The sequence below is a fragment of the Hippopotamus amphibius genome, chromosome 16 (assembly GCF_030028045.1).
Source record: "Hippopotamus amphibius kiboko isolate mHipAmp2 chromosome 16, mHipAmp2.hap2, whole genome shotgun sequence".
Classification (NCBI taxonomy): domain Eukaryota; kingdom Metazoa; phylum Chordata; class Mammalia; order Artiodactyla; family Hippopotamidae; genus Hippopotamus; species Hippopotamus amphibius.
The window spans coordinates 63,884,569-63,896,280 of NC_080201.1; the positions used below are offsets into that span (position 1 = coordinate 63,884,569).

Below are 11,712 nucleotides of genomic sequence, written 5' to 3' on the forward strand. Positions count from 1 at the left end.
GCAGTTGGACTCAAAACAATCACAAATGTCTTCCCATGTCTATAACTGTTTGCACACAAAATGATGCTCATGTTTTTCAGAGCACTTTGAGGACAAATCCACACACGCTAGTGCCTGTGGCTCTCAGTATGTGTGAGTTCTGTGAATACATCGTCGTGTCCTCTGCTGCATCTCCTCCAGGCTGTTTCTTCCCAGCCCAGGAATTTAAAACATTTCTTTGTTTCTCTTGTAGTCATTTGCTGGAAGAAAATCTATTCTTTAAAGTCTTTCATTATGAAAATAACACGTGCACATGGTTTGGAGACATGCAAGGAGCCCAGGATCCCAGCCCCAGGTCCGACCATACCGCATGGCGTGTGGGATCTTAGATCCCTGACCCAGGTATCGCACCTGTGCCCCCTTCCGTGGAAGTGCAGAGTCCTCACCACTGGACCGCCAGGGAAGTCCCTGTGTTTCATCTTGAAAACTGTTCACAAGGGTCCACCTGTGGGCCTTGAGCACCCCGGTCCTGCTGAGTTCACCCTGACTGTGCATTCCCCACCCTGGCCCTTGGCCAGGCTCTCACAGCAAAAGCAGCACATTTATTTCCACATCTTCGCTTAGCATAGCATTTGTGGAGGAGATGCAGCCATGGGTGGTGGTAGGGGGCTGGGGTGGGGGCGGGCAGCTGCGATGTATTGTCTAAATGATTTCTCTGTAAATCCAACACTGTTGTAAAAAAGTCTTAAAGAGAGACTAAGATAGGGTTCACCTCTCAGGTTGAGAAAAACTCAAACTTCGGATAAAAATCAAAGTGCACTTAGTGAGGCCATGGGGGTAGAAAGGGCACACGCATATCACTGACAGCATCAATTGGTACAAACCCACGGGGAACAATTTGGCAATATCTATACAGAATTACAATTGAATGTAGCCTCTGGCACAGGAATGCCGTGTGAGGAGACTGACTCTACAGACTATTCCTTGTGCGCCGCGGGATCCATGCACAAAAGCCACTCCTTCCAGCTCAGTGTGACAGACATTAGGGCACAGCTGAGGGCAGGGAAGGGCTGTGAATGCCGCAGGACGGACGGCCAAGATGTGCCAAGTGGAAAAGCCCAGGTGCGCTGTGCCATGTTATACACAAATGAAACAGTGGACGTTAAAGAGCATGTGTTTATGGGAACTCCCTGGCGTCCAGGGGTCGGGGCTCCGCGCTTTCAGCGCCAAGGGAGCAGGTTCAATGCCTGGTCAGGGAACTAAGATCCCACAAGCTGCACTGGGTGGCCAAAAAATAAAAATAAAATAAAAAAATAAAAAGCATGTTTAAATTTGCTTGAGTTTGCATAGAATTTCCCCCAGAAAAATACAAGAACCTGCTGACACTGGCTGTCCCTGATTAAGGGAATTCCAAGCTTTTCTTTCTTGGGACAGTATTTGCAGGTTCTAACGTAACTTTCAGGAGGCATTAGATGAATATGCGAGCAAACGCACATCCTATTTAAAACAAAATTTAAAAAAAAGAGAGAAATGGTTGTGTATCTTGTACAGCATTTGTATGCTGCTGTTTCTCATGTAATATATTTTGGAGATTGGTCCATATCTCATAACGAGCTTCTTCATGTTCTCAAAGTTCTGAAATATAGCAGACACAGAAAAGCACACAAAACATATTTATACACTTCCCTCCTGCGGTCCTTGCTGGCTAGAGGTAACCAGTATCCTGAGCTTTAGGGAAACAATCTTCCTGCTTTTACAGCTTTAGCACGGAGCTATGTGTGTGCAGCAGCACAGCTTGGTTCTGACGGATTTGGAGTTGTGTGCGAAGGCATCCAGGCTGCGGGTCTCCCCCTGTGACTTGCTTGTTTGGCTGGTGAGCTTTTCCACGCTGCTGGAAGTAGTGATGGTCCACTACTTTTGTGTTGTATAGTGTTGCTCCTTGAATATACAAGCATGTTTATACTGCTTGCAGTTAGGACAAATGTGGTTTTGCAGCTCGTGGCGCATGTGCAAGAATGCTGAGTAATGAGATCCTACCGCATCTCCACGGGACTTTTATCACTTCGCGCTCCCGCCGGGGGCGCACCGTGGACCTGGAGAGCGTACTTGGCTCTGCGCGTGGCGTTGTCAGGTCTGATTTATCACCGTGGCAAGTTTCACAGGAGCCTAGTGGTTATCAACTTTGGTGACGCTGCACTTTCTCCATCACTGAGCACGATGGGAGCCTTGGCATGTGCTTGCTGGCTGTTGGAATTTCCCCTTTTGTGCAGCGTTTGTGCAAGTGCTTTTGCTGACTTTTGGGTTCTGTTTCTTACTGATGTGTAGCTCTCCATACGTTTGGATTTGTCCTTTCCAGTTTTATGTTTTGCAACTATCTTCTGTCCCAGTGACTTGTCTTTCATTCTACTTTAGATAAACATAACTCCTTGATTTAAAAAATTAAATCAACTTCTCTCAGATATACTTTACACAAAGTAAAATACACCTACTTTAAGTATACAGTTGCTAAGTTTTGACATAACTACACAGCCATGTGACCCCCACCCTAACCGAGATCTGGAATGTGCTCACCACCCCCAAAGCCTTGCCCACATCCCTGTACACTTTTTTCTCCCTGATCCCAGACAGCCAGTGATCTGCTTTTGGCCATTAGTGATTAACTTTGCCCGTTCTAGAATTTCATATAAGTGGAATCAAATATTTTGTACTCTTCTGTACATGGCTTCACTCAGCTTGTTGTTTTGTGTATCAACGTTTAGTTAAGTAGTATTCCACTGTGTGAATTCATGATTCCTTTACTCATTCATCCATTGGTGAACATGTGGGTTACTTCCAGGCTTTGCTGATTATAAAGGAACCAACTATGAAAACTGGCTTTGCAGCCCTTACCCCTGACCCTCCACAACAGTCCAAGAGGTACAATGACCACCAGGCTGCCCTCCTGCAGATGAAGACACAGGACAGGGAGAAGGGCCATGCCCCAGGGCACCAGCTGTGTGCAGGAAGCTGGTGCGCCCCTAGTCTCCTGCCCCCACCCCGGGAGTGAGGGCAGAACCCGTGACCACGCTGCACGCTGTGACGTGCTGCTGCAGTCATCACCTGGGGCTCCTCAGACAGCTTCATCTAACCACCTGGGCCCCAAAAAAGGACGAGGTCAGCCTCAAAAAGGGGCTGTGGGGTGAGAACCCAGGTAACTTCTAGAAGCTGGAGATAGCCCCAGGCCCTACAACCCCAAGAAACTGAAACCCCCCAGCTGTGAGCATGAAGAGGACCCGAGAAAGGAAGGTTCACTTCTGAAGCGAAGCAGCGACCAGCCCACTGCACAGACTTCCAACCAACAACAAACTGCAAGACAGGCATCCCCTCAGGTCTGGGAGTTGTGATGCGTGATACAGAAGCCCACAGGAATGTGCTCTGCAGGCCAGAGGGGGATCCAGTGCCCCCGCACACAGCAGACGCGTGGGCTCCCACACCTGCCTGGCCACGCGGGCAGGACCGCTGCCAGCCACCATGCCCGCTTCGGAACAAGGGCAGGGGCGATCAGGAGCAGGCCCCTATCAGGCACTGTACCCCTCAGACAGAGTCCCCCCACCCCGGCTCCCAAAAGGAGGCCTGATGAGCTGAGAGAGCAGAGCTCAGGCCGTGTGTGGACTCAGGCAGGGCGCCCAGTGCTCAAAGCCAGGCCGCTGGAGGCACAGCAGCTGCTTTTCCAACTTTATTTAGAAAAACAAATCCAGGTCCCAGTGCCCCCCGTGCCCTCCCCCACCCCAGCCATAACTTAAATAACTTAGAGACAGAGTTGGGGGTCAGGTGGGGGTGGGGGGGAGAGGGAGGGAGGAGAGCCCACTACAGCCGCCGCAGCGCCCGCTTCTTGTCCGTCTTTTTCTTGGCCGCCAGCTTCTTATCGCGCTCGCCCGCGTGCTTCTTGGCCATGGGCCCCTCAGCCCCTCCTGGGCCCCCCGGGGCCATGGTGTCGGTGGTAGAGGCTGCAGCCCCGCTGGGCATGGACCGGCTGGCCTCAGCCCTGCCGCTGCTGGGCCCGCCCGCGCCCCCGTGGATCTCCGTGAGCAGGCGAGCGCGGGCGGCGTACTCCTCGTAGTTCTCCAAGAGCAGGCGGCCCGCCTCCTCGTTGAGGGCAGACTCGGGGTTAGGGTGGATCAGCAGGCACTTGATGGTCTGTGGGGAGAGCGCCAGGGTCAGGGGAGTGGCCAGCCCCCCAAGCCTCGCACATCCGGCCTCGCGGCCTCCACTCCCCCAAATGGCACACGTGTGCAGGCCCCAGGATCAGTGACCCACCCAGGTCATTCAGGAAGTGAGGGGGGGACCACTGAGGAACTCACATTGGGGCCTTTTGGATTCCAAAGCTCTACATTACACTATAACAAGACGCTTAAAGCTAGAGCTGTCACTGGCTTTAACAGGAATCCTAAGGGCAGAGCCACAGAGCCTAGCTGGGCAGGCTGTTAATACCCAAGAGAAAGGCACCAGGGCATAAACAGACACTGATGCCTGAGAGACCGTCAGAGGGCAGTCCAGGAAGGTAGGGAGTCGTCAATATTCCTTCCTCCGCCCATTTTAACTGCAGAGTAAACTGAGGCTGAGAGGTGTGACCAGCCAGCCCCCAGTGGATCCTCTGAAGGGAGTATACACAGCTGTGGCCCCTAAGCCATGTCTGTTTTACCTCCACTTTCATTCTAAAACGGAACCCAGAACAGCCCCAGAACTTGCCTGGCCTTGAGAAGGTGAAATGCTCTCTCACCTGTAAATGGGGCCAGTAACAAATGCTCCCCAGGGCTGGTGTGACACATGCAAAAGCTCCTGGCCCAACAGACATCACTGATCATCACGAGGGACCCAGGATCACACCCTAATTCTGACCACTGCACCCTGCAACCAGAAGCCTGACTGCCCGCCTTTCCCACAGCTGCCCTCCCATGGCTGAGCCTGGCCTGGGCCCTGCACTGCAGGCCCTGAGATTGTTGTGGACACTTGGAATTACCCTGTGAACTCATCTCTGATGTCCCCGGTAGCCACCATTAACCCTCCAGGGAGAGGAGGGAAAGGTTTGGGGTCTGTTTACCTTGGTGCTCAATCCTCCCTGGTGCCCTGCAGGAAAACCCAATTCTCCATCCTCCCTACCATCTGCCCCAGGGGCTCATTAGAAATTCAGTGGAGACTTTGTTTTGTTTTTGTTGTTTTTTACCTTGTGAGAGGGGGTGGAGAGACAGCAGGTGACCTATATGCTTTATTTAAGTGGCCTACGGGGACCCTGGAACACCAGAGTATCCACCTCAGCTTGGCCGACGTGGGCCTAGATGGATCTCCGAGGGGCGGTCCCTGCTGTGGGATGTGCAGCACTTTCCCTGTCTCCACCCACTAGGTGCTGGGAGCACCCCCAGCTGTGACAATTAAAAGTGTCCCCAATGGGACAAAACCAGCCCTGGTTGAGAAACAACTGAATGACAGCAGTGATGGCTACACAAGCTGTGACTATTGAAACGCCTATGAACTGTACCCTGTAGGATACTGGAAAGTCTATCTTCTTCACCCTAACTGGATGCTTGACTTGTACCTGTGAGAAAACCACCCCACTACACAAACCCATCACTTGTTCCACAGCAGAGGTGCTAGGCGCTGCCAACCCTTCCAGAGAGGCTGGAAACCTGGGTTATTATGTTGAAGCCCCAATCACATCAGTGCTGATGTTAAGAGAGGAACAAGGCTCTGCAGCTCGGACATCACTGAGATGCGTCCAGGCGGGAGGCGCAGGCCCAGGCAGAACTCACCAGCAGCACGTGCCGGATGCCCAGCTCGGCTGTCCAGTCCCTCTTGAGCACGTTGACGCAGATCTCACCGTTGGAGCCCACATTTGGGTGGAAGATCTTCGTCAGGAAGTAGCCCTTGGGTGGGGAGGCAGGAAAGTCCTTCCCCAGTAGGAGTTTCATGCGGAACAGGCCTCCGGCGTATGGGGTCCCCTCTGGAATGCAGGGAGGGGGACAGGGTCAGGCCTTCCAGGTACTCTGAAAACCCTAAAGCCCAGTCTCCACGGTCTAGCTGTGAGGCAAGTGCCCCACTGCCTCCTCCACCAGACAGGGGGGTCCTCGAGAAGAGGACAGGGCTAGGTTCCCAGGGGGCCGCAGGTGTACACTCCCAGCTTAGGGTTAACCTCCTGACTTGTGGTCCCCACCCATGAATGCCTCTTCACTCCCAAGGAAGGCACTGCACACCCTTCTTAAGAGGGACAAACACGCATGCCCACTCAGCTGCCCAGAAAAGCATCTATTTGGAAGCCTCTCAGGCAAACGTCAGGACAGTTCTATCCACTCCATGGTCTTCCCTGTTGCAGCCAACAGTGGGAGCTGTTCCAGACCCCCGGCTGTTTCTCATGCCCCAGCCCCCAGGTCCAACCCATCATAACCTGGACAGCTGACCTCCAAGTCCCCTCCTGAATCTGAGCTCACCTCCAAGTTCAGCCGAATCACTTCTCTCACCTGATGGATGCCAGCGTGGTCAATGGCTCCCTGACCAGCCTCCAGTTCCTAGCCTCACCCTCAATGAAGTCAAAGTGAAGTCTCAAGGGAACTACCACCCCTGCTTTAGACCCACCAAGGGCTTCCTTTCCAAACTCCTTGAAAAGAGGCCTACAAGCCCTAAAAGATCTGTTCTGTATAAGCTTCACCACTCTTTTTTCTTCTCTTCCTAGAAAGTACACCCTGAGCCTGCCAAGGGCCTTTTGGGATCCTCACAACCCACAGCCCCTATCACTTTGTCACCACCTCAGGAAGTCTTCCCTGACCCCTCCCCAACAAGCTCAGCTCCAGACTAGGTCCTTCATCACATACTCTTCACTTAAATTGTGAAAATTTAACTAATAACTTAAACGTAGTGCATGTGAAGCAACCTGCTAAGCCACTCTGCAAGCTCAAACAATCACCTGTAGCCATCTGGTTACTATTGTTCTCTCCCCCAAGCCTGCATCTGGCTTGTTCTCTGCTTGGTCCCCACGGACCCTGACAGTGAGGGCAGGAAGGAGTTTGAGATCATCCAGCCTGCCCTCCAGGCCTTTGCTGACACTTCTCCCCACCTGGCATCCTCTTCCCAATCCATCTGAATTCCTACACATACTTCAGGACAGAGGAAACACCCAAACCCAGGTAAGGCTCCATTATATGCTCTCCTGCCCCTAAGATTTTCTCACAACAATTATGTGGAAAGTATACACAATTGTTTATCATTTCTAGTGTCCTGCCCTGCATACCCCGTGTACCATGTATAATAGGTGTGCCTGATACGCCCACCCTTGCGTCCCCGGGGTCTGGCTGTCCACCTCATAATGAGAGCCTCCTATCCTTGCTCTAACGATGAGGATCTAGGAAATGCACCCCTCCCTCTTGTTCCCACACTCACCAGGGCCCTCGATGGTGACCTGCAAGTCGGTGAGATCCTCTTCGTTGGGAAAGACCTTGATGCCATCAGGTGGGTCAGCTGTCAGTGTAGTCACCTCCTTGTACACCAGGCGGATGATGTGGGGGGGCAGGTTCTCCACATTGGAGTTCTAGGTGTGGAAACAAGGGGGTGAGCCACAGCCAGAGCCTGAGGCCTCCTGCAGCACCTAGGATGCGGAGGCGCCCTAGTCGTACCTCTACAGTCCCAGCTGTTAATCACCCCGAGCTCCCAGACCCCCCAACCCAGGATGCTTCAGGCGATCGCCGCAGGCTGATGTCCCACTGGAAGTGGGGCGGATCTCCCAGGGCTTGCGAATGACTCCACCTTCCCCAGAAGACCCCGAAGCCCGCTCATAGCTCCGCACAGGCCCCTCAATGATTCCGGGTAGGCCCGAGGCCTACCCCGGTCCCCTTCCCCACCTAACCTTGCTAAGCCCACCCTGGAAACTGCAGTTCGGGCCTGGAGACGGTGGCAAAGCGTCGTTGTTCCCGGAACACCCACGGGCGGGCCAAAAAGCCTGGAGCCCTCCCCGGGGCTCGGCCGGGCCTTCCCCTCCCGCCCCGCCTACAGGAAGGCCCCGGGCCCACCTCAGGCCCGGGCACCCCAGGTGGGCCCTCCGATCTCCTAAGCCGCCCGCGAGAGGCTCCTGAGACCCCGCCTCCTCTCTGGGGGGAGGGGGCCCGACCACCTCTCCCGGGCCTGGACGCCTCGCTCACCATGACTGTAGCCGGCCGGGGGCGGGTCCCCCCGGCCCCCTTCCTGCGCTCTCCGGCCGCCGGCCGGGGCGGGGGGCCCAACTGCTGCCGCTGCGGCCCTAGCGAGGCCCCGGCGGCCCCGCTCCGCTCCCTGCTGCCTCCGACGCCCGCCGCAAACCGTACGCGCAAACCCACCCGCCCCCGGTGCCCGGCCGCACTAAGCCGGCCGCGCGCGCACCGCCGCCCTTTTATCTCCGCCCACAGGCCACGCCCCTTCGCGGCCCCCTCTCGCCGCGCCTCGACTCGTGACGTCAGCGCGCACGGTCCTCGGCGTTCGACGGGCTCGCTCCCTTCTAGCAAACTACGGGCAGAAGTTGGGGATGGGGCGCGCGGCGGCCCGGCCAATGGGGGCGCGTGGGGGGTCGGGGAGGGAATCCGGGAGAATTGAGTGGCAGAGAAGGTAAAGTAGAGAGGAAGAGGACGTGAAGGGCGACGCGACCGCTGATTGGGCCATTTGAATAGACGCTGGCATACGCGCGCGCGCCCCGACGCCCAGGAAGTCGAGCACGCGACTAACGGTCGGCCGTGGAGCCTGGGCAGGGCGAAGGGAGGTGGGACTCGGGGGCGGGGGGGGCGGTTAAAAGGATGATAGAAGGCGCTCCGGCCAATAGGGTCGCGCAATCGTAGAGGCGTCACGAGACCCGCGCGGACCAAGCCTTGCCGGAGAAGGCGGATCCCAGTGGGGCGGGAGAAATGGAGAGCCACCAATGGGAGCCTTGCCTAGCGCTGACCCAGGCGCTCGCAGCCAATGAAGTTGGTCAGCTTTTTGTGTATGCAAATGAGCATGCTCGGACGCCCGCGCCCCTTCTTCAGCCCGTGATGGGGGTGGGCGCTGGGAGTCGCTGTACGTTTTTTTTCGGAGCGCCATTTTGTGCTGGAGATGACCTGTGACCCGAGTGGTGGGTGGCGGAGGTTCCAAGGCCAGTCAGCCCGGCGCTGAAGGCTTAGACGCCTGGGCCGCCAATGTGTGACTTCTGGCCCCGGCCAGGCCTCAGACTCCTCCTGTGAGGACTATGCCCGGGGGAGAAGGGAGAGCCCCCAGGCCTTGTCCAGGGCGCGGCCTCCCGCCGGCCGGGCCGCGCCAGGCCTCCCTTTCCCTGCCTGGGGAGCCGGCCCGGGCCGCCCCGTGTCGGCGCCCTGAGAGCGGGAGGCCCCGGAGCTGACTCTCCTGCTCGGCCCCCGGGCGTTGCGGCCCCGCAAGAGAGGGTCCCGGCGAGACCCCTCGGGGGCCCGAGCCTCTGGCACGGGGGCCGGGACCGTGCGGAGACGCCCACAGCCGTAGCCGGCGGGCGGCGGGTTGGCCGGCGGGGGCATCCCACGCGCCTTTCGGCCTCAGCCCGCCGGCGGCCCCGTTCACACACGAGGTCCCTGAAGGAAGCGGGGGCCAAGCGCCTTGCCCAGGGCCCCCCGCCTGGGACCAGGCGGAGGTGGTGGTCAGACGGAGCCGTGTGTCGAAAACGCAGCCGACAGCCAGAACCGCTGGGCGCCGGGCCCTGCTCCAGAGGCTTTGCGTGCCCCATCTCACTGCGTCCTGGCAGCAGCCCCCGCGGGGTCGTTGCTGTGATTCCCCCCGCACACCTTCGGCCGTCATATACGCTTTTTCCTGAGCACCTACCATGGGGCAGGCAGGATGCTATGGGGATACGGCTGAGCGCCAGAAGGGACAAAATCCCTGCGCTCGGGGAGCTGACATCCTGGTGGGGAAGCCAGACAGTAAACAAGCCAGTATGTCCCATCACGTCAGCGAGCGGTAAAGACTTAGAAGCGCCATCCCAGGGCCGGGGCACAGAAAGGGAGGGGCGGCGACTGCTCCTTGACCTCACCGAGGAAGGATCGCTGGGGCTCCATGCAGGAGGCCTGTGGGAAAAGCAGCCCCGAGAAGAGAACAGCCCCTGCCGAGCTGAGGCAAGGGGGTCGCGCTTGGTGCGTTTGGGGCAGCACCAGGAAGCCAGAGGCGCCGAAGTCCGAGAGGTGAGGGGGGCAGCGGTTCCACCGCTCCCGCCTCCGCCGGGGTGGGCGCTGTGGTGGTGTCCTCAGGCCCTGGGGAGCCGTTGGAGGCGTTGACAGGGCGGTGGGCGGGAGCAGAGGCAGGTGAGCCGGTTGGTAGCCCCAACACACTGCCTTTTGAGTAAATCCCAAACTCCCATGAGATCCATGAGCACACTCTCCCTGAGGCCCCCTTGGCCTTCTTTCTGTCTGTCCCTCCTATAAGCCAAGCTCCGTCTAACCTGAGGACACTCATGTGAGTCCCCTGTGCCTGGAGAGCTTTCCTCCTTCTCTGTCCTCATCCTCCTCGTGGCCTAGGCTCACCTTAAAATGTCACCTCTCATGGGACTGCTCTGGTTGTCCAGTGGTTAGGACTCCTTGCACTCACTGCTGAGGACCTGAGGTCAGTCCTTGATCGGGGAACTAAGATGCCACAAGTTGTGTGACGTGGCCAGGAAAAAAAAAAAAGTCACCTCTCAGAGCAGGTTCCCTCACCTCCACGCCCATGCTCTTTGATCTTCCTGGTCCATCAGAATGTATTATTATTTGTTTGCCTAGGTGTTTGTCTCTGTCCCGTGGATGAGTACAGCCCCAGGAGAGCAGGGACCCTGTTCTTAGCCCCTTGAAGCTTGCCTGACAGATGGAGGTGTCCGTTCAGCAGGTATTTACTGAGCATCTACTGTGTGGCAAGCACTATTCTGGGTACTTGGGATACACAGGCAAACAGACAAAGATCTTTGCTCTCGTGGGGCTTACTGTGGTGAGGGAAGACAGACACAGAAGCGAGATGTAATAAATAAGTAAAATACATGGTATGTTAGAAGGGAAGTGCTGTGGGAAAAGAGAAAAGTAGAGCAAGGGAGGGGCTCCGGGTGCCAGGTTGTTTTAATCCAGGTGGCCAGGGAGGCCTCACCAAGCTGCTGTCACATGAACACGAGTTTGAAGGAAGGGAGGAAGTAAGCTATGTGCTTGTCAGGGAAAAGCATTCCAGTGGGAACAGTTGGAACAAAGGCCTAGCACAGGTGACGAGGCTGGCGTGGGTGGAACAGAGTGGGCAGGGGGGAGGGTGTGGGGAGATGAGATCAGAGAGATGTATGTGTGCACAGAGTTGGGGAGTGGGTATCATGCAGGGCCTTGAAGGCCATGACTAGGACTGTGGTCTTGTCTCTGGGGGGATAGGGAGCCACTGCAGGGTTTTAAGCAGAGGAATGCTGTAGTCTCACTCTGACTGCTGGGTGGAGAAGAGAACGAAGGGGGATGAGGGCAGAGGCAGGGAGGCCAGGGAGGAGGCTGTTGCAATAACCCTGAGAAGAGATGGTGCTGGTGGTCAAGGAAGATATGTAAATGGCCAATAGGCACGTGACAAGATGCTCCTCGTCATCAGCCATCCGGGAAATGCAAGTCAAAACCACAGTGAGACACCACCTTGCACCACCAGGGTGGCTGCAGTCAGAAAGGGAGATGGTAAGTGTTGGGGAGGATGTGGCAAATTGGAACCCTCACATAGCTGGTGGGAGTGAAAAATGGTGTAGCTCCTTTGGAAAAC

General features: G+C 56.4%; 1 protein-coding gene across 1 annotated transcript; it reads right to left on the bottom strand.

Moving 5' to 3' along the window:
• Nucleotides 1-3,678: 3,678 nt before the first annotated feature.
• Nucleotides 3,679-8,544, bottom strand: UBE2S (ubiquitin conjugating enzyme E2 S). Its single transcript, XM_057712178.1, has 4 exons — nucleotides 8,142-8,544; nucleotides 7,387-7,534; nucleotides 5,766-5,956; nucleotides 3,679-4,155 (listed from the first exon to the last, which is right to left on the bottom strand). Exons 1-4 carry the CDS (start codon nucleotides 8,142-8,144, stop codon nucleotides 3,826-3,828), a joined length of 672 nt encoding a protein of 223 aa, XP_057568161.1. The 5' UTR covers nucleotides 8,145-8,544; the 3' UTR covers nucleotides 3,679-3,825.
• Between the last annotated feature and the right edge of the window lie 3,168 nt (nucleotides 8,545-11,712).